The 22,935-nt window shown below is 36.9% G+C and overlaps 1 protein-coding gene across 3 annotated transcripts in view; it reads right to left on the reverse strand.

Moving 5' to 3' along the window:
• LOC307134292 (E3 ubiquitin-protein ligase TRIM39-like) overlaps nt 1-19,291 on the reverse strand; it is a 33,575-nt gene extending 14,284 nt beyond the window's left edge. The window contains exons 1-6 of one of the 3 annotated variants that reach the window (XM_079829910.1): nt 19,166-19,263; nt 18,352-18,436; nt 17,329-17,900; nt 17,130-17,216; nt 1,788-2,021; nt 1,558-1,696 (exon numbers count right to left, since the gene is read on the reverse strand). In XM_079829910.1, the coding sequence (XP_079686036.1) occupies nt 1,558-1,696; nt 1,788-2,021; nt 17,130-17,216; nt 17,329-17,900; nt 18,352-18,424 (1,105 nt within the window). In that variant the 5' untranslated portion in view covers nt 18,425-18,436; nt 19,166-19,263. Of the gene's footprint in view, nt 1-1,557; nt 1,697-1,787; nt 2,022-17,129; nt 17,217-17,328; nt 18,437-19,165 lie in introns of all 3 variants that reach the window. The other 2 variants (XM_079829908.1, XM_079829909.1) reach the window with 2 other exon arrangements.
• Nucleotides 19,292-22,935: the final 3,644 nt, after the last annotated feature.

Consider the following 22,935-nt stretch of genomic DNA (forward strand, 5'->3'; position numbering starts at 1 on the left):
TAATATTAATTCGCTAATTAATAGCTAATTCGTTACAGAGCTCTCCGTTGTATAATTCTGTGAAACGACAGAGGACGACTGAGTAATTGTTCTCCAAACCATCAAAAAGCAGCGATGAGAGGAAGTAGTTTGCCGAATAATTTGTCAAACACTCGTGATAAGTTTGTGAATAAATGGATTTCTTCAAGTATAAACTCATTTTGAAGATACGTGTGAAAGTTTTTTAGTAGGCCTACACTTCTTAAACCCTAACCAAATAATCAAGTTAAACCCAGTAAACTTGAAATTGTGACTTGTTGTGACATTAGAACAAAACATATTAATGAATAGGCCCAGACAGATTTCAGCCTGATAGGGATGCCTGCACTGAATCGCCAATTTCACATGTATTTTGAGTATTTTCAAAATACAAAATATTGTATTTGTATTTAAATACATTTTCCCACACAGTATTTTGTATTTGTATTTTAAATACATTTCCATGTATTTACGCCCATCTCTGAATTTCACTGCCATTACCGGTTTACAAATGAAATGCGTTACTTACAGTTTGCGATTTGCTGGTTCCAGAACAGTTGGCACAGCCTGATCTTTGAGCAAAAGTTTTGTGTTGTGACTTGTTCTCAAAACAAGTCGCTGATAAATGTACGGTATAAACATGCAAGTCAGCAGTGACGGGACTAGGACATTCGTTGAAAATAAACTCAATAAATGTTTCTCTGACATCGGGATCCTTCAGCCGCAAAGATTATGTTTTTCCACAGCACAACGTCTGCGTGGCATCGCAATCTTGTTATTATTACAAAATTATTATCACAATCTTATCGTAAACAACTACTTTAGATCCACTAGCTGCTCATCGACTGAACACCAGTGGGTTGGACAATGATGTGATGATGTAAAAGTCAGCGTTGTTATCTTCAAACGAAGCTTTTTTAGAGATTGATTATATAAATGCTTTTCTATTGAAGGTTTTCAGTTATGGATCTTGCAGGATGTATTAATGATACAAAGACCTCTTATATGCCAAAAGAAAAAGGAAAATTAGATTTCTCATGTCAATGCCCCTTTAAATAAGTGAGGTATTTAATCTCACTTTATTAAGCAATATATTTGCTGCTGACCTTCGATGATCCATTTCAACTATCATTATAAGCAAAATTACTTTAGATAAACATCACATTTGTGTTTCATTTTATGTTATTTTCTTCTCCTGCGTTCGCAGCACAGCTGAAAGGTTAGTTTGAGCCTCTACTGTACAGACATGAATCTGCATTTCCTTCAGCCTGAGGCTTATTATTACACTTTAGTTGTGAAAATGCCTTTACATTTGCCAAAAATAGATCTCTTGTTTTTTTGTTATTAAAAACAAACAAGCAAGAAAATGTAATGCAATTTGTTTTTCCATAAAAATGAACTAAGTAACAATTAGTTACTTTTTTAGAGACTAATGCAATATTGTAACGCATTACTTTTAAAGCTAACGTTCCCCAACACTGCTGATGTTTAAAGATGATGAATATATGTATCTGTATAGTGTATTTGATATTGTCGCACCAGTTTGTGTGAGTTTCTCCTGTAGAGTGTCCTGCAGTTGAGTCAGAGCTCTCCTCAGAGTCTCCAGACTCTCATCAGTCTTCACACTGATCTCAGGCCAGTTCCTGGTGTTTCTAGAGCTGCACAGGGATGAGTAAATCTACAGCAGGAGAGAGGAGAAATCCTTCAGCATGGGTAGTGTTATGGTGTCATATACTGCATTATCATTGATCAGAGAGATGTTGACTGACCTGTAGGAGGTGGAGGTGATCTTCAGTGTGTGAGAGCTGCTCCAGCTCAGTGTTTCTCATCTTTAACTCAGTGATCTCCTGCTCCAGCTCTTCAATGAGCTCTTCCTCCTGTTTCTCTGCTGCTTTCTGCTGCTCCTCCATCATCTCCAGCAGTTCAGTCTGACATCTCTCAATGGAGCGGATGAGATCAGTGAAGAGCTCAACACGGGCTGCTTTCTCCTCCTCTGTGTTTCTCTGCTCAACCAGGACAATCAACGAATGATTAGTGGTGTTTAATAAGACAAGAGTCAGTGTTACTATTGCTCATACTATACTATAGAGCTCCTGAGGTCACGTGACCCATTCTGTTTACGACGCCATTTAGGCAGGCAAGAACAGCCGCGCCAGCATGAGTTTCAAGACAACGGAGTTCACTGCGCACTTCAATTCAAAAGACATAGATTTTTACATAGCAAAACTTAATAGATTAAACATAACAGATCCCTATAATGCCCCCGGGGTGCTTTTCACGTGTATTGATAAACACTGCATGAAAACACTGAAATCCGGCACTATCCGGGCATGGTATACTCCTGTGTAATTTGATGTTTACCGGATGTATGTGGGAAAAAGCGGATCAGAGTAACACGGAACAGTATATTTCCAGAAAAACCCAGAAACCTCACGTATGCGGACGTATACAGGAATCCGTGAAATTTCACGGACATATACAGCTGAAACACTGCTGGGTGTGCTAGGACTGAAGACTGTTAGGTGTGAAGAAGACCTTTCATATGTTAATGACTGACACTAGGTGCTGGCTGTTCTCAGAGGGAGGGGGGGCAGGGGACGACTTTAGGATTGAGAATTATCTCTGGGCTACTGTAGGCTACAGCAAACAAGCTTTTTGCACAGAAAAAAGAATTCTTAAGGCCCTGAAACACTAAACTGAACTAGCAATGACTAAAGCCGACTGTGGGGTTGGTTCACGTTGCCTGGGTCTGGGCCAAACCATCAGAATGGTGTGTCAGGGCCTTAAAACCACTGCATGAAAAGAGTCTCTTAATCAAATATTTTTTATAAAAACAGTACAAAATAAAAACCCTGTCTGAACATATACGTTCACAAAAAAATCTGAATATGTAATGAAATAAACAAAGAAATGTAATGGAATTAACAAAGGATAATTAACCAAACATTTTAGACTATCCCCAAACAATTTTTGCAAAGTTTTACAAATTGTAGGCAATAATAGAATTAAATAAAGAGGAGATGAAATGTGGAAAATGAAAAAGTTTGTTTTAAAAACACCAAAAACTGATATGCTCAAAATAAAAATATGGAATAAAAAAGAGCAGGGATTCACTTACTCAAGAAACACAGAAACACAAGCAGATCTTTCAGCTCTGCAACTGTTCACAAAAAGTGTCACTCCAAGATTCTTAACTTTAACACGCTGCAAAAAAGTTGGGTTTTGAGGTTTGAAATCCACCACTCACAATAGATGTAGGTGCAACCAATAAGGTTACCAATAAAAATAAGGCAACCAATAAAAATAATCCTAATTTTACAGAAAAAAACTTCAGTTTATTTACAGTATTTTCTTGTAATTTTGAATTATGTTTAAAACGATGTAAAATTACAAACAATATCTAAATAAACAACTTGACTGTTATTTTAAGGATTATATAATTAATGACAAACTACAGTAATTCTCATTTTTTTATACAGGAACATAACTGTATTATTTTTCTGTTTTCATAAATAACAAATTCATGCAAAATTACAAACAATATCTGTAAATTAACAACTGTAATACAATATTTAGCTCATTATATTAAAGATTTATGTTTATGTCCATACTAACAATTTAACATTATTCTTTGTCATTTTGAAGTAAATCTTATTAGTTTTATATTTACACTGTAAAAATAAAAACCTAAAAAAACAGCAGCTACAGCTGCAAAACAAAAACCGTAAAATTAAAGTCAAATATCTTAAGTCAAATAAAGTTAAAAAACTTCACAGAAATTTACATTAAACGTTTTAGAGAAAACACTATTAGTTTACAGATTTTTCCTTATTTAAATTAAGATATTTTAATTTAATTTTCTGTTTTACAGTGAAGGTGTATTTTTACATTCAATTCTGGATACAAATATAACAAAATATATAGCAAACTAAATATCAAACAATAATTGTTTTTAAAGAGTACAAATCTGCACTGCTCTCCAGGTTGAAACTTCTGCCCATACCACAAAACACCATTTGACCAATTAATTAAATATAACAGCAAATAAAAATAAATATACACATTTTCTAACTGTTGTTTAAAACAAGTTTTTTCTATATTTGCAAGGCTATTTGCTGTCTTTCCGTGTTCTTTTGAGCGTGATTGGTCAATCTGAACGTCATCCAGAAATCTGGCCAATGACAGTGCGCGCCTTCAGTTTGAATTATACACCCGTTGGAGTTGGAGTTGATCGTGGCTCGCGGGGACGCGACGCGATCGCGGCTTCTAATCTTCACGTCGGTCTATTAATGGCATTGCATGGACCATTTAAACCTGTTAAAATCTTATTTTGGACGAATTTTGATGGTGGGATGTCGACTGAGAACGAAAAAACATGAATACGAACAGACTAAGGTTTCAATGGCGGACAGCAGACGGCAGAAGGTAACGTAAATCCCTTTATATTGTTTCTACTGCTCATCAAGATATAACGTTAGTGCATTAAAGTCATATGCTAATCGTGATTAACTTACATATTCTGTTTCTGTGTTTTGTTGTGTTGTAATATTGTTAAGATAGGGCTGGGTGTTATGGCGATCTGATGATACTGACTATTGTTAGCGATTTTGCTGTAAACGTTAACATTACCTTTTTATATTGCGGAATGGGAATATAGCGTATATAACGCAGCACTGACTGTACTAAAACTTTTTGACATTTTGACAAGGAAACATGCATGAATGTAGAATAATGAACGGGACATGCATGTGTTTAAATAAGCCTCTCTCAGACAGCATGCGATCCCGAAATCAATTATCTTTCTGTAAAATGCACACAGTTATCTCACACTGCATGAAAACACTGAAATCCGGCACTATCCGGGCATGGTATACTCCTGTGTAATTTGATGTTTACCGGATGTATGTGGGAAAAAGCGGATCAGAGTAACACGGAACAGTATATTTCCAGAAAAACCCGGAAACCTCACGTATGCGGACGTATACAGGAATCCGTGAAATTTCACGGACATATACAGCTGAAACACTGCTGGGTGTGCTAGGACTGAAGACTGTTAGGTGTGAAGAAGACCTTTCATATGTTAATGACTGACACTTGTGCTGGCTGTTCTCAGAGGGAGGGGGGCAGGGGAGGACTTCAGGATTGAGAATTATCTCTGGTCTACTGTAGGCTACAGCAAACAAGCTTTTTGCACAGAAAAAAGAATTCTTAAGGCCCTGAAACACTAAACTGAACTAGCAATGACTAAAGCCGACTGTGGGGTTGGTTCACGTCTGGGTCTGGGCCAAACCATCAGAATGGTGTGTCAGGGCCTTAAAACCACTGCATGAAAAGAGTCTCTTAATCAAATATTTTTTATAAAAACAGTACAAAATAAAAACCCTGTCTGAACATATACGTTCACCAAAAAATCTGAATATGTAATGAAATAAACAAAGAAATGTAATGGAATTAACAAAGGATAATTAACCAAACATTTTAGACTATCCCCAAACAATTTTTGCAAAGTTTTACAAATTGTAGGCAATAATAACATTAAATAAAAAGGAGATGAAATGTGGAAAATGAAAAAGTTTGTTTTAAAAACACCAAAAACTGATATGCTCAAAATAAAAATATGGAATAAAAAAGAGCAGGGATTCACTTGCTCAAGAAACACAGAAACACAAGCAGATCTTTCAGCTCTGCAACTGTTAACAAAAAGTGTCACTCCAAGATTCTTAACTTTAACACGCTGCAAAAGAGGGGCGTTTTGAGGTTTGAAATCCACTACTCACAATAGATGTAGGTGCAACCAATAAGGTTACCAATAAAAATAAGGCAACCAATAAAAATAATCCTAATTTTACAGAAAAAAACTTCAGTTTTTTACAGTATTTTCTTGTAATTTTGAATTATGTTTAAAACGATGTAAAATTACAAACAATATCTAAATAAACAACTTGACTGTTATTTTAAGGATTATATCATTAATGACAAATTGCAGTAATTCTCATTTTTTTATACAGGAACATCACTGTATTATTTTTCTGTTTTCATAAATAACAAATTCATGCAAAATTACAAACAATATCTGTAAATTAACAACTGTAATACAATATTTAGCTCATTATATTAAAGGTTTATGTTTGTGTCCATACTAACAATTTAACATTATTCTTTGTCATTTTAAAGTAAATCTTATTAGTTTTATATTTACACTGTAAAAATAAAAACCTAAAAAAAACAGCAGCTACAGCTGCAAAACAAAAACCGTAAAATAAGTCAAATATCTTAAGTCAAATAAAGTTTAAAAACTTCACAGAAATTTACATTAAACGTTTTAGAGAAAACACTATTAGTTTACAGATTTTTCCTTATTTAAATTAAGATATTTTACTTTAATTTTCTGTTTTACAGTGAAGGTGTATTTTTACATTCAAACTGGTTTTACATTCAATTCTGGATACAAATATAACAAAATATATAGCAAACTAAATATCAAACAATTATTGTTTTTAAAGAGTACAAATCTGCACTGCTCTCCAGGTTGAAACTTCCAGGCATCTGCCCACACCACAAAACACCATTTGACCAATTAATTAAATATAACAGCAAATAAAAATAAATATACACATTTTCTAACTGTTGTTTAAAACAAGTTTTTTTCTATATTTGCAAGGCTATTTGCTGTCTTTCCGTGTTCTTTTGAGCGTGATTGGTCAATCTGAACGTCATCCAGAAATCTGGCCAATGACAGTGCGCGCCTTCAGTTTGAATTATACACCCGTTGTCTTTGGAGTTGCTCGTGGCTCGCGGGGACGCGACGCGATCGCGGGTTCTAATCTTCAACAGGACGGCTTCTTCTGTCCATTAATTGCATTGCATGGATCATTTAAACCTGTTAAAATCTTATTTTGGACGAATTTTGATTGTGGGATGTCGACTGAGAGAACAGACTAAGTTTCCAATGGCGGACAGCAGACGGCAGAAGGTAACGTAAATCCCTTTATATTTTTTCTACTGCTTATCAAGATATAACGTTAGTGCATTAAAGTAATATGCTAATCGTGATTAACTTACATATTCTGTTTCTGTGTTTTGTTGTAACATTGTTAAAATAGGGCTGGGTGTTATGGCGATCTGATGATACTGGCTATTGTTAGCGATTTTGCTGTAAACGTTAACATTACCTTTTTATATCGCGGAATGGGAATATAGCGTATATAACGCAGCACTGACTTTACTAAAACTTTTTGACATTTTGACAAGGAAACATGCATGAATGTAGAATAATGAACGGGACATGCATGTGTTAAAATAAGCCTCTCTCAGACAGCAGGTGATCCGGAAATCAATTATCTTTCTGTAAAATGCGCACAATTATCTCAGAAACCCTGTCATGTGAGGTATTCACTTGATTTAAATAGTCAGTTATGTCTAAAGTAAAGTCAAACAGTTTAAGTTAACTTGGGGAAACCCGGATGAGTGTCATTCTGTGCATCAGTTCTTAAAGGGGCTGCAGCTTTGTCATAATTTTAATAAAACAAAAGAATAGAGAAGACCTTCTACTTCTTTAAGAATCATGTGATATTAATTAATTGAATATCATACAGTGAAGACTTTTAAAGCAGTATTATTCTGTAGCATTTTAATAAAATATCCATCAAAATAAATATATTGTGATATCGTTATTGTAAAATAAAATTTCTCATGTATGTATAATTATATGGTCATAATGCCCATCCCTACTGTCAGCTAGTTTTAAGATCAAGCTTGTCATAAAATGTAACAGTTTTGGAATGAGTAATCTGAGAACACTGTCATGTACACTTGTTCAACAGAGAGGACAGGAAAACACCATACTTGGACTCTGAAAGATTATAGGCAAACCAGGATTTTGGATCTACTGTGAAGTTTTTGTATGGGCCTGGTGAGTATGTTTTGCAAGTCCATGTCCGTAAGTTGATAATTAATATTAATGTTTTATCAAACAAATTAATATTCATTTGTGTGTGTGCATGTTTCTTCCCCCCTCATGATACAGAAGTTTTGGATCCATGATCCTGAAGAACTTTTACAGATGTTGACCCTGAATGTGTAAAAGGTAATCTTAAAAATGTTGTCATTATTTTAATGTTCTCTGTTTTTTTCTGTAATGTAGACACATGCATTTTCTGTGAAGTTGCTTTGAAACAATATCAGGGTTTTTCCTACATTGAACTAGGGCTGCAACGACGCGTCGACGTCGTCGATGACGTCGACTACGAAAATACGTCGACGTGCGTGAAATGCGTCGACGCGTTGGCGGCACATTATTTACGTTCTAGAATGGAACAGAAGATCTAGAATAATGGCAGCTTCTGCTCCCGGGCATAGTGAAAATGATCATTTATCATATAAAGCCAGACCGCGACATTCAAAAGTGTGGGAGTACTTTAAACAGAAGCCGAATAAAACTGTGCTTTGTTCGCTCTGTAACGCCGGTTTCACACTGCGCGCGGTGGCAGAGCCGAAGCTGTACGCGTGGAGAGCGGGAGCTTTCACACTGCCAGTCCGTGTTGCCAAGTCGCTTTTTTCCGCGAAATTGGGCTACTTCTACACTGTTGCCGCGGGCTGTGTCTCATGTCCGCGGGTTGAAGCAAAAAAACACACATATTTAACCCCCCGAACGCGATGTTTACCAGAGAACCTCCCCGAAACGCGATTGGGCTTGTTTTGGGCTAGTTTTGAGTAACGAATGGGTGGGTTTTGTTGTTTAAACCTGGCAACCCTTCCAGTGTTCTCTCCATGGTTCTCTCGCGCAGCTGAACCGTGGCGCGTGTATTGCAACAGACGGTCACATTTTCCGGGGTTCTTCTCCGACCCCAGTACGTCTCGTGCTTTTATTTATTATGGGCTGCATATATCTCCTGTTAATGCGACCTGGTTCCGCTCTGTCCCAAACACATATGCATAATAACTTGTTGTATATAGGTAGTTTACATGATTAAAGTAACATTAAAGTTAAGATATGCCTCTAGCTTTAATAATTTAAATGTGTCTTTGAAGTTTGGGCAAAAACTTCTGGCAGCTTTAGTCGTTGTTTATGCACAAGTATATCTTCAAAATAGACGACTAGTTATACATTAACACTATGCTGAAAGCTCCTGTGTGTGAACCTTTTGCAGACAAATACAAGTGCATTTTCGTTTACTAAGTAAATCATACTCAACTACTATAGTAAACAACTTTTCCTAATTAGGCCTACTCTGTATACATTTTATGATGAATAGTATCATTATATATTATGTTTAAAAAGCTTCTTTTGTTCATATATTTCATTATAAAATGGCATACTATGTACACTACCCTTCCTGAAATACAATTAATATTGTCATCATTCATTGATTTCATGTTAAAATAATATACAAATTCACTACCCTCTTTGAAATACAATAATCAGTAAAAAAGAATAATAAGATTAATCTGGAAAAATAATCGTTAGATTAGTCGACTAATCGAAAAAATAATCGTTAGATTAGTCGACAGAAAAAATAATCGTTAGTTGCAGCTCTACATTGAACATTTTTTGCCGGCCGCCAAAACAAATTTTTGTCCCGCCAAAGCCTTATTTGATGAGTTATTGTGATTTATGAGTGATGTAGAACAGATGAGTGCTGCACTTGAGTTAACTGAGTGACAGAGAGAACGACCAGTGAGCTCCTACCCCGCTCGCACGCTCTCTGTCTTCAAAATAAGCATTCTTAGCTTTCTACTGTTTCACATTTTACGTTAATCAAAATCAAAAGGTCGGAAGACCGAATCCATGTTGCACGTGGCGCTATCAGACGTCTTCCTTTAATTACCGCTGGGTGTGAAATGCGCTCAAAAAACATTGACTGATTCTCTGACCAGCTGACATAAAGCATACTTTAAATAAACAGGAAACAAATCCTATCCGGTTATGAAGTGTTTTCTGTGTCTTGACAAATCTTTCGCGATGTTCTAAAGACGGGATTCACACACAACGCGTCTGCTAATGTCCGATTCGCGACCTAATGACTCCTTTGAACCAAATCATTTTAACGACTGGTTAGAACTGATCTGTCCAACACTGAACTCACGAATTAGTTTAATAATTTACTCAGAACAACACCTGAAATGAGAACACAAGTGTGCTTACACAATTTAGCAAGAGTGGATAGTAAGAATTATTTTTAATTATCAACAGTCTTTCAGCTTATTTATGTGGACAATGTGTAGTAAAATAAATAGCCTAAAATCATTTAGTTTAGACTGGAGTGAGGTGAACCCAGAACAAATTTGTTGTTAGCTAGCTGATTGTATATGGCAGAAAATTGGGCTATTTGTTAATTTTTTTAATACTATTTTTTTAATATTGATATGATTACCAAAACAATTATCAGTAAATAGTGTAAAAATAGTGTAAAAAACAAACATCAAGGTATCAAAATAAGATAAGCAAAAGTTACAAACTTTCTTTGAATTTATTTCAAATTTATTGTCAGTATTGCGCTTGCAGATCAAGTGGGTAGGGTATTTTTTTTTTACCGTGCGTATGTGTGTGTATGGATGACCATGTCTGTCAGCCACCACCGAAGACCATTTTTGACCCAGGAGAAACCCTGAATATGTATTGTGAAAAGCGCTATACAAATACATTTTAATTGAATTGTTTTACTTACTTTTATTGGCATTAACTATATATTATTAATGTATTATTTGGCAGGTCGCAAGATGTATTTTATTTTGTGAGACTTTGCTGAGGAAGTATTCTTTGGCTCAGTCTGAAAAGGCCCAGAAAAGAAACACTATGAAGAACATCACACAGAACCGTCAGAGAAAGAGACGGGTAAGTTAAGAAACCGGTTAAGCTTTTTCCCTCCAGAATGTTACTATACTCCTCTCTGAGTTTTAGTGGTTAATTTACTGTCATGTTTTGCAGTTGCTGGAGACCAGGTCCAGGGTTGCACAAACCAACACAGAACCTGTGGAAGACCGCAACTATAGACCTGATGAAGATGAAGATGAAGATGCTGCTGTTGTTGATGGAAGGCCAGTGTGGATGGTTAGGCTAGCTACTACAAACCAGACTAGACTGACCCACACTACGTGTCACATCACCAGCCCATCATGCCAGTTTGAAAAAATGTTCAAAACTCAAACAACATTGTGTTAGAGTTGGTCACAATTCTTTTATAATTATAAATTTAATATTCAATTGTTCCATATTAGATTGTCTTTATTCCTATGTTTATATACTTATACTTTTATTGGTTCCCATATAAAGAACATTTACATATATTTTATATACACTTTTTAATTTATAGATTTCTTTGTCTCGTTTTATATTGTATACTTTGTATGTTTGTAACTTTTTAGATGTCCATGTTGCTTTTGATCTCCACGTTTTGTATTGTTGTTCCTTTTACGTCGCCTTCCTTTAGAAACATTTTGTTCACTTATCTTTTCCCTCATTCATTTTAATGCATGTTTATAATCTTTTTATTTGGTTATATTGTTTACTTGGAATATTTATGTGTATTTTATATGCACTTTTTTTGTCTTATAAATGTATTGTTCTCATTTTATATTGTTTAATTTGTATATTTATTCTTTTCCTTTTTATGTTCACTGTGTATTTTATTCCTTTACATCTCTGTCTTTTAAATGCATTTTATTCATTTTTTTCCCTTTTTGTTTCTTTACCAATTCATTTTAATGTATATTTATGTTCTTTGGACTGTTTATATTTTTACATTTGTTCCTTTACATTTTCATCCCTTTTAAATACATTTAGTTCACTTGTTTTTGTTTCACCATTGTTTTAATGTTTGTTTATAATGCTGTTATGAATGTTTTTTTTTAATTATACCTTTTTAATAAATATTTCAGACTTTCTCAAATTGTTTTGTGTGTATTTTTCTTTTGGGAGGGAGAGGGGATTATTTTTTATATATTATATATTAATGAGCAAAATCTGCATAGCTGGCCTATAACCAATCAAGTCCCTATGCTACAAAACCTAGCCCACCCTTAGCCTTAGAAGTAACCAATAAAGTCACTTGACTGGGTTTTCAATCCGTCCTGTCCTCCAATAGCAGTCTGGGTTTTGGGAGTGGTTTAAAAAAAACAACCAATCCAGTTTGAGATGAAGGACTAATAGGGGGTGGAAGGCAAAGCTGTTTAGAGGTGTGAAAATGTCTCCTGGGAAAAACTTGATGGGATTATTTGCCATGGCAACAAATGGCTGTAGCATGGGAGTATACGGGCACAACATACATCCGATTTGGTACCATTTCGGATGAATACGGACATATACGGATCCATGGAATTTGACCTATCCGGCCAGTATACTCCTGGATTCTTCCGAATTTCAGCAGTGTATACAGGAGTATCCTGGTCCGGATACACCTTTTTTCATGCAGTGTCAGTAAGCCTCTCATGTGAGGTATTCACTTGATTTAAACAGTCAGTTATGTCTAAAGTAAAGTCAAACAGTTCAAGTTAATGTGGGGAAACCCCCCCGGATGCGTGTCATTCTGTGCATCAGTTCTTAAAGGGGCTGCAGCTTTGTCATCATTTTAATAAAACAAAAGAATAGAGAAGACCTTCTGCTTCTTTAAGAATCAAGTGATATTAATTAATTGAATATCATACAGTGAAGACTTTTAAAGCAGTATTATTCTGTAGCATTTTAATAAAATATCCATCAAAATATATATATTGTGATATCGTTATTGTAAAATAAAATTTCTCATGTATGTATAATTATATGGTCATAATGCCCATCCCTACTGTCAGCTAGTTTTAAGATCAAGCTTGTCATAAAATGTAACAGAGTTTTGGAATGAGTAATCTGAGAACACTGTCATGTACACTTGTTCAACAGAGAGGACAGGAATCCACCATACTTGGACTCTGAAGAATTATAGGCAAACCAGGATTTTGGATCTACTGTAAAGTTTTTGTATGGGCCTGGTGAGTATGTTTTGCAAGTCCTTGTCCGTAAGTTGATAATTAATATTAATGTTTTATCAAACAAATTAATATTCATTTGTTTGTGTGCATGTTTCTTCCCCCCTCATGATCCAGAAGTTTTGGATCCATGATCCTGAAGAACTTTTACAGATGTTGACCCTGAATGTGTAAAAGGTAATCTTAAAAATGTTGTCATTATTTTAATGTTCTCTGTTTTTTTTCTGTAATGTAGACGCATGCATTTTCTGTGAAGTTGCTTTGAAACAATATCAGGGTTTTTCCTACATTGAAAATTTTTTGCCGGCCGCCAAAATTTTTTTTGTCCCGCCAAAGCCTTATTTGATGAGTTATTGTGATTTATGAGTGATGTAGAACAGATGACTGCTGCACTTGAGTTAACTGAGTGACAGAGAGAACGACCAGTGAGCTCCTCCCGCTCGCACGCTCTCTGTCTTCAAAATAAGCATTCTTAGCTTTCTAATGTTTCACATTTTACGTTAATCAAAATCAAAAGGTCGGAAGACCGAATCCATGTTGCACGTGGCGCTATCAGACGTCTTCCTTTAATTACCGCTGGGTGTGAAATGCGCTCAAAAAACATTGACTGATTCTCTGACCAGCTGACATAAAGCATACTTTAAATAAACAGGAAACAAATCCTATCCGGTTATGAAGTGTTTTCTGTGTGTTGACAAATCTTTCGCGATGTTCTAAAGACGGGATTCACACACAACGCGTCTGCTAATGTCCGATTCGCCACCTAATGACTCCTTTGAACTGAATCATTTTAACAACTGGTTAGAACAACTGATCTGTCCAACACTGAACTCACAAAGCAGTTTAATCATTTACTCAGAACAACACCTGAAATGAGAACACAAGTGTGCTTACCCACTTTAGCAAGAGTGGATAGTAAGAATTAGTTTTAATTATCAACAGTCTTTCAGCTTATTTATGTTCATAATGTGTAGTAAAATAAATCGCCTAAAATCATTTAGTTTAGACTGGAGTGAGGTGAACCCAGAACAAAGTTGTTGTTAGCTAGCTGATTGTATATGGCAGAAAATTAGGCTATTTGTTCATTTTTTTAATATTGATATGATTACCAAAACAAACAATTATCAGTAAATAGTGTAAAAATGAGGGAAAAAAAACAAACATCAAGGTATCAAAATAAGATAAGCAAAAGTTACAAACTTTCTTTGAATTTATTTCAAATTTATTGTCAGTTTTGTGCTTGCAGATCAAGTGGGTAGGGTATTTTTTTTTGTGTGTGTGTGTGTGTGTGTGTGTGTGTGTGTGTGTGTGTGTGTGTGTGTGTGTGTGTGTGTGTGTGTGTGTGTGTGTGTGTGTGTGTGTGTGTGTGTGTGTGTGGACTGGTAATCATCACGTTATGGGGACAAAATGTCCCCACAAAGATAGCAATATCCGAAATCCTCATCCTTGTGGGGACATTTTTAGGTCCCCATGAGGAAAACATCTTATAAATCAGACTAAGTGATGTTTTTTGAAAATGTAAAATTGCAGAATGTCTCCTGTGAGGGTTAGGTTTAGGGGTAGGGGCAGTGTAGGGGGATAGAATATACGGTATGTACGGTATAAAAACCATTACGCCTATGGAAAGTCCCCATAAAAGATGAAAACCAAACATGTGTGTGTGTGTGTGTGTGTGTGTGTGTGTGTGTGTGTGTGTGTGTGTGTGTGTGTGTGTGTGTGTGTGTGTGTGTGTATGACCATGTCTGTCAGCCACCACCGAAGACCATTTTTGACCCAGGAAAAACCCTGAATATGTATTGTGAAAAGCGCTATACAAATACATTTTAATTGAATTGTTTTACTTACTTTTATTGGCATTAACTATATATTATTAATGTATTATTTGGCAGGTCGCAAGATGTATTTTATTTTGTGAGACTTTGCTGAGGAAGTATTCTTTGGCTCAGTCTGAAAAGGCCCAGAAAAGAAACACTATGAAGAACATCACACAGAACCGTCAGAGAAAGAGACGGGTAAGTTAAGAAACCGGTTAAGCTTTTTCCCTCCAGAATGTTGCTATACTCCTCTCTGAGTTTTAGTGGTTAATTTACTGTCATGTTTTGCAGTTGCTGGAGACCAGGTCCAGGGTTGCACAAACCAACACAGAACCTGTGGAAGACCGCAACTATAGACCTGATGAAGATGATGATGATGCTGTTGTTGATGGAAGGCCAGTGTGGATGGTTAGGCTAGCTCAAACAACATTGTGTTAGAGTTGGTCACAATTCTTTTATAATTATAATTTTAATATTCAATTGTTCCATTTTATATTTTCTTTATTCCTATGTTTATATACTTATACTTTTATTGGTTCCCATATATAGAACATTTACATATATTTTATATACACTTTTTAATTTATAGATTTCTTTGTCTCGTTTTATAATGTATACTTTGTATGTTTGTTCCTTTTTAGATGTCCATGTTGCTTTTGATCTCCACGTTTTGTATTGTTGTTCCTCTTACGTCGCCTTCCTTTAGAAACATTTTGTTCACTTATCTTTTCCCCCATTCATTTGAATGTATGTTTATAATGCTCTTTGTTCTTTTTATTTGGTTATATTGTTTACTTGGAATATTTATGTGTATTTTATATACACTTTTTTTTGTCTTATAAATTTATTGTTCTCATTTTATATTGTTTAATTTGTATATTTATTCTTTTCCTTTTTATGTTCACTGTGTATTTTATTCCTTTACATCTGTCTTTTAAATGCATTTTGTTAATTTTTTTTCCCTTTTTGTTTCTTTACCAATTCAATTTCACGTATATTTATGTTCTTTGGACTGTTTATATTTTTACATTTGTTCCTTTACATTTTCATCCCTTTTAAATACATTTAGTTCACTTGTTTTTGTTTCACCATTGTTTTAATGTTCGTTTATAATGCTGTTAAGAATGTTTTTTTTTTTTATATATACCTTTTTAATAAATATTTCAGACTTTCTCAAATTGTTTTGTGTGTATTTTTCTTTTGGGAGGGAGAGGGGATTATTTTTTATATATATATATATTATATATTAATTAGCAAAATCTGCATAGCTGGCCTATAACCAATCAAGTCCCTATGCTACAAAACCTAGCCCACCCTTAGCCTTAGAAGTAACCAATAAAGTCACTTGACTGGGTTTTCAATGCGTCCTGTCCTCCAATAGCAGTCTGGGTTTTGGGAGTGGTTTTAAAAAAAAAACCCAATCCAGTTTGAGATGAAGGACCAATAGGGGGTGGAAGGCAAAGCTGTTTAGAGGTGTGAAAATGTCTCCTGGGAAAAACTTGATGGGATTATATGCCATGGCAACAAATGGCTGTAGCATGGGAGTATACGGCCACAACATACATCCGATTTGGTACCATTTCGGATGAATACGGACATATACGGATCCATGGAATTTGACCTATCCGGCCAGTATACTCCTGGATTCTTCCGAATTTCAGCAGTGTATACAGGAGTATCCTGGTCCGGATACACCTTTTTTCATGCAGTGAAAGGAACGGATAGCTTTCCTGTCAGGACACCTGTAGCACCAGCTGTGCGCAAGTTACAACTAGCCTAGTTTTGATGTAAATGGGCACTAAGTTACAACTTATGCACTCATAAATATTTTTGCGTTGCACCATTAAACTTAGTTGAAGCCTAAATCTACGTATAAACTAAATATTTACAGAAGCCTCCGATCAGGAGTAACATTAACTGATATTATAGCAGGCAGACTGAACTGCATCAATACGCTCTTGTTTTACATGACAGACTTCGGGTGCGTCTCAATCAGCTCCTGGTTCAGTAGTCAGGACACTGATCAGGGATCAGCCCATTGCCTTATGTCCTGATGAGTGCCCTGACTACTGAACCAGGAGCTGATTGAGACGCACCCTTCATATGATAATGCTGACATACAGGCCTACATGCGCTTACATTTTAAGAGAGAAAACATGTGAATGGATTAACGTTATATGCTTGCGTTAACACAAACCCGTCCAAAACAAATGGGAACTTATTTTTATAACGGCGCAATGACGGCTGCTTATATACATTCATAATGATGATCGACAGGACTGGCTCCTCCTGGATCTGTGTAGAGAACTTCATATAATGACATTATTTTAAACTCACTTTTCTGACTTCTGCTGAGTGTTTGACGTCTTGAATCCTGTCCTGGATCATCTGCTGCACGTCTTTCTGTGTCTTCATCAGTTGAGTCTATAGACACAGAACAACACAATATGTTTTCAAAACTGATTCATTTATATTAAAGAACATGTGATTCTTCATGATAAGAGCATTTAAAATCAGTTTTGTCAGTAACTTCTACCTTCTTCTCTTCACACTCCTCTTCTATAGGAACAGTGTTGTGGTTCTTGTGATCTGTCACGTCACACATTAGACACACACACGTCTGATCATCTCTACAGAACAGCTCCAGAGGTCTCTCATGTTTCTTACAGATATAGTCCTCCAGATTACTCACAGGATTGATCAGTTTGTGTTTCTTTAAACCTGCCACTCTCAAATGACGCTCCAGGTGAGTTTCACAGTAAGAGCTCTGACACACCAGACACGACTTCAGGGCTTTCAGCATTCTTTCCTCACAGAGGTCACACACAACTTCAGGTTTTTCCAGAACTTCAGGTTTTTTCTCAGGATTTTTCTTTCTATAGTCATCTACAACTTCTCTGAGTGTGGTGTTAATCTTGAGATCAGGTCTGTGCTTGAATGTTTCTTTACAATATGGACAGTTGCAGGTCTGGCTGTTGTCCCAGCACTTATTCAGACAGGTCTTGCAGAAGTTGTGTCCACATGAAGTGCTGACTGGATCAGTGAACACGTCCAGACATATAGAGCACTGAAGCTCCTCCGTCAGTCGCCCGCTGGAGGAAGACATCGCTGGAGAGAGAAATGAAGAAGAGAAATCACTACTAGTCTAAAGTTTGGAGACACTTGAAAAACACAGAATTCAAGTTTCTCATGCAGAGACATTTTGTTTGAATTAAGGATTCTGTGTAAATTATTGAAACGATGATGATGATGATGATGATGATGATGATTTTATTATAGGCAACGGATGAGTTAGAGCAGATAGAGAAGGAAAATAATCAACAAGTTTAAAAGAATCCCATGATTCACCTCATGAATTTGGTCAAATATGATTTCTCAAATATATAAGAGATCATGTATAAGCTGGTCATTACTGCAAAATGAACCCAGACAAGCTGATCAGAGCCTTAATGTGCAGTAGTACTGTATATTACTGAACTGTATATTTTAAATATCACCATATGAGAAGAGTTAAAGTTATTCATGCACTAATTCATTATTTTCTGGGTTATTGATTTACATGGAGGATCAGACTCAATACTGCGTCTCCTGGTTTTTCTTGCTTTTGTTGATGTTGGTGTAGATTCTGCCATTGTTCTTTCCCTCTTCAAGCCATTTCAAGAAATAAAAAAAAAAAAACATATTGTATTTCAAAATATAAATTATGACCAATAGACTGATAAGATCAATCTAAGCCCATTCGCTCCTGTATTTGTTCACTGAAGTTTAAATGAAATCTCACCTCAAAAGTCAGATTTGGAGTTATACTTCATATTCTCTCATGAGCATTTAATAAATATTTCTATTTAAGTGTTAAAATCTCATTGATTGTGAGGGAAACACAATCACTCATACAGCGAGAGACTCATAAACTCACTGAACAATCTGAACTATGACCTTCTGTTTACATCAGAAACAGCAAATAGGTCATATAGGTCATATGAATAAATATATATCTCCACAAAATAAACATAAATATTGTGTGACCAAGTGTAGCTTGAATGAATAAGTGTAGTTTTAATCTTTAATATAAATGTGATTTTAGCAGGTTTGTCAAGTCTGTTTGCAGTTAATTTTACTTCCTGCTTCTTTAGTCTTTATGTAATGTGACAATCACAGAAACACCAAACTTTGCTTTACAACCAATCAAATTACTAACTTTTAATACAATTCTGATACCATTTCAGTGCAGTAAACAACTAAAGAGGTCGAGTATTTGACATGATTAAACCTGGTTCTGTTCAACTTATCCCAGTTTGACATAAACCCACTAAACCAGATCACTTCCATTAGAAACCTGTTCAGCTCAATCTCTCTTATATTTCTATCATTACCTGTGAGGATCAGATGTGTCCACAAGACTCTTTGAGTGGATCAATAAATATTCTGTTGTTTGAAGAGGTTGATCGTCTCAGGCGTCCATATTGTGACTGATCAAGTTGGTTTACTTTCTCTGAATCTCTATCTGAACTACAGTGATGTCAGAGCTCCTCCTGTATTTCACACATTTACATTAGTCCCTGTATTCGGTGTGTTGGGTTCATGTGTGTCTGTTTGTTGTGGCCACTGTTGTTTGTCCTTAAGGGGAAGGGTACGGAGCATGTTACCCAAAGTGCGATTAAATCGCTCTGTTCCCCCATTGCCCATGCGGTGGTAGGCTGTCGTATGGGATTTTGCCACACCGGCCAGACGAAGAAGCTCTGCAATCAAATTGCTCTCGAGATTGGTGCCCTGATCGGAATGTATTCTCTCAGGGAAACCGTAAACACAGAACACAGTGTCCCAGAGCTTCTTGGCGACTTGCTTTGCCATCTGATTGGCACAAGGGAATGCATGGGCAAGTTTGGTGAAATGGTTGGTGACCACTAGGACATGCACAGAATGCTGCTTACTGTCCTCCGCCGACCATAAATCCATGCAAACTAACTCCATCGGGGCAGAGCTCTTGATGCTTTCTAGGGGCGCACGAGCAGCAGGTTTCAGCGACTTCCCAAACACACACCTCTGACAGCATCTGACATGTGTCCTAACATCCCTCTCCATATCAGGCCAGTAAAATCGCTGCCTTGCCAGTTAGAGAGTCCTGAGCGGTCCTGAGCTTGATGACCTGCCAGATTGTGTATGCCCAAAAATATTTTTTCCTCTAGACTCAGACGCAACACATATTTAGATCTTCTCTGTTTGGACACGGGATCTCTCGTCACTCAATACAACATCCCATCACAGATTTCCAACGTCCCATTGCTTGAACAATCTGAGGACCTTCGAATCTTCACCATGCCTTTCCCACCTAGATGGTCGCTTCCTGGCTGCAAAAAAAGGTAACACCTTAGAAATGTTGAGAACATGGGCGTAACATCCTGACCACTCGACAGGTGTTGAACGTGTTGGGTCAGATAGAGTGCCCTGGATTCCACTGCATCAATCCAGTCACAGTGGGCCTGACAAAGAGCTCTGATCTCGGCAGATTCACACGCCACCTTGAACATTTGATGGTCCCCAGATCTGTAGCTTTGAGACTGGCAGCTGACCCTGAAAGCATCCTGCACAGAATCCTCCTCTATCCCATTAGCTTCCTGAATCAGGGTGGGATATGGTTCCTTCAGCAGCCTCTGACAAATCTCAGCAGACTTGAACTTGAAAAGACTTGCAAGAGACTGGTCTGGGCAGTATTTGATGAACATCATACTGACTTCATGGCCCGGGTCATAAATGCCACGGCCTTGCCTTTTCAGATACTCATCCGCTACATCAACTGTTTTGTTTAGCCGTATCCAGTATTCCATAGCATCTTCACCTGGCATGGGCAATGTATTGTAGAAATCTGCTAAAGGCATTTTTGAGTAAGTCAGTTCGCTGAAGTGTTGTTTCAGAATGTCAAAAATCACATGGGGATTAGCAGTATGGTTAATAGAAGTGTCGTTACGCAGCTTTATCCTCACCACATCCCCTGCTTTGCCAGGACTTTTTGTGAATGCTCAATCAGCAATCAATTGCACATCAGCAAAGCACTCTCTTAAATGCTGTTATATTGAAGACAAAAAAAAAAAAAAAAAATCAGGTTGCAGTCCAAGGGAATACCTGACCACGGTAAAAGGAGAGTGAATGCAGCTTCCCACGGTGAACGAGCTGACGTCGATCTTCTGACCAATCCTTGAAAGGTCACGGCACCATTGTAACGGACGTTCTTTGTCTTTAACAGTTTGTTAGGTTGGATGCACGTCCATTAACCCTTGTATATTCTGCGTTGTGTTCTTGTTGTGTTGAATGAAGGAAAGACGCAGACCACAACCAACTGCTGGTTTCTCTTTTAATGAAGGCGAAACAGCAAATTTGTTTCCTCTCAGCGAGCCTGGTGCAGACTGTACAAATCAACAAAAAAAATACATAAGGCTCTATCACATGCAGTCTCCTCCACACAACACACAACACACAGGTCTCAAGCTCCTGTTAGCAGATAAACATACAGAAAATCCTGTAGACTAGCACGTGGAAACATGTCTACTTTAAAGCTTGCAAAAAGTCTGTTTACAAGGTTTACGTTCAATTGACACTAACTGCATGTTCGCAACTTCAAAACTAACATTTATACATGCATAAAACAAGGTTTGCATCGTACAAAAACCGAAATAAATGTTTAAAACTGATGAGCAAAATAATACATTACCTCCTCTCAGCTAGTCTGGCGCAAACTGAAAGAAGCGCGTGAATGACGCCACAAAGCCTGCGACACTCTTAAAGTGACAGTACAGGTATTAACACTATTATCTGAATACAACATCCAGCCATAAATATTGGCAATAGAACACATCTTAAACGTAAAGAAAACAATGTTCATTTTGATGGATTTGGTGACATTTCAACCGTAAAAGTAAAGATATAATTTCAACCTGGTTACATTTACACAAATTATGTTGGTACCCAGCTAAAATACAGTAATTGCAACCATAGCTTTTGTATGATAATTGCTTACTGATTACACTGTATAAAAGTGAAGTTATTGATTTTTTTTTAACAACAGTGAAGGTATTGATTTTAATTCATAATAATCATAATATTGTAAGTGTAATATTGTTATTGCCTATTTTGTAGTAACGCTTTTCGGGTTTTGCACTTTGCAGACGGTCCCTTCGCACTTATCTCTCATATTATAAGGCTGGTTTTGAGGAACATTAGGTTGCGGCTCGTTGTCTACGTTATAGAGGTGTCATTTGTGTTTTAACAACGTATAGCTCAAGTTATTCAATCAGGAAGTTCAAATATGTGAATATTGCCAACTTTACTGAACTTATTGAAGTAGCACTGATTTATTTATAGGGTATGAGCTCTGAAGGTTGTGCTGTAATAAGGATTACAATTTTTGCTCTTACTTTTCTTAAAGTGTTCATTGTTTTGTTTTGTTTTTTTTTCAGATAAAAATATGCCACCTTATCCCTTTTTTAGTGCTATATAGCACCAATTTTGGTGCTTCAGTGGTGCTTCAGTGGTTCTTCAGAGGTTCTTCACCGGTTCTTTGACTAAGGTGCTATATAGCACCTCTGACGAACCACTGAAGCACTTTTTTTAGAGTGTAGTGATAAATAAAATAACTCAGAAGCTTTATTTTTAAACAATAATAAAGCTGGAATATACTTACAAAAAAACAGAATTAATGGTAGATTGTTAACAAAATTGAAAACGCGTCGCAGCAGCATTCTCCACCCAAGCGATGTCGTGGAGCCGGGCACAAGCAGGCCGCCCCGCCCATCCAGGCTCCTGCCAAGAGAGGTGGCAAAGGCAGGGGCAAGGGCAAGCGGCCCTGAGACGGGCGACCCGGAGATGGGGAGGACTGCTCTTCTGGAGACGGTGACCGCACCGCTCCATCCCCCGGAGGAGGGCCGGGAGGAGAATCTTGTGTTCCATTTTGTTTCTGTTCCCAAATTTTCAATAAAAGAGCAGTTTCCTCCATCTCCGGGTCCTCAGGGGGCTCGGAGAGTTGTGGCCGGTCAAACGCCGGACCACACTCATCCTCCCCCTTCGCCAGCGGGCAGCAGTGGACGACCTCCTCACGTTCCTCCTGCCCACCTGTGGACCGTTGCGTATATCAACCGACAAGGTGGTCTGT

The sequence above is a fragment of the Gobio gobio genome (assembly GCF_949357685.1).
Source record: "Gobio gobio genome assembly, chromosome: 11".
Lineage (NCBI taxonomy): Eukaryota > Metazoa > Chordata > Actinopteri > Cypriniformes > Gobionidae > Gobio > Gobio gobio.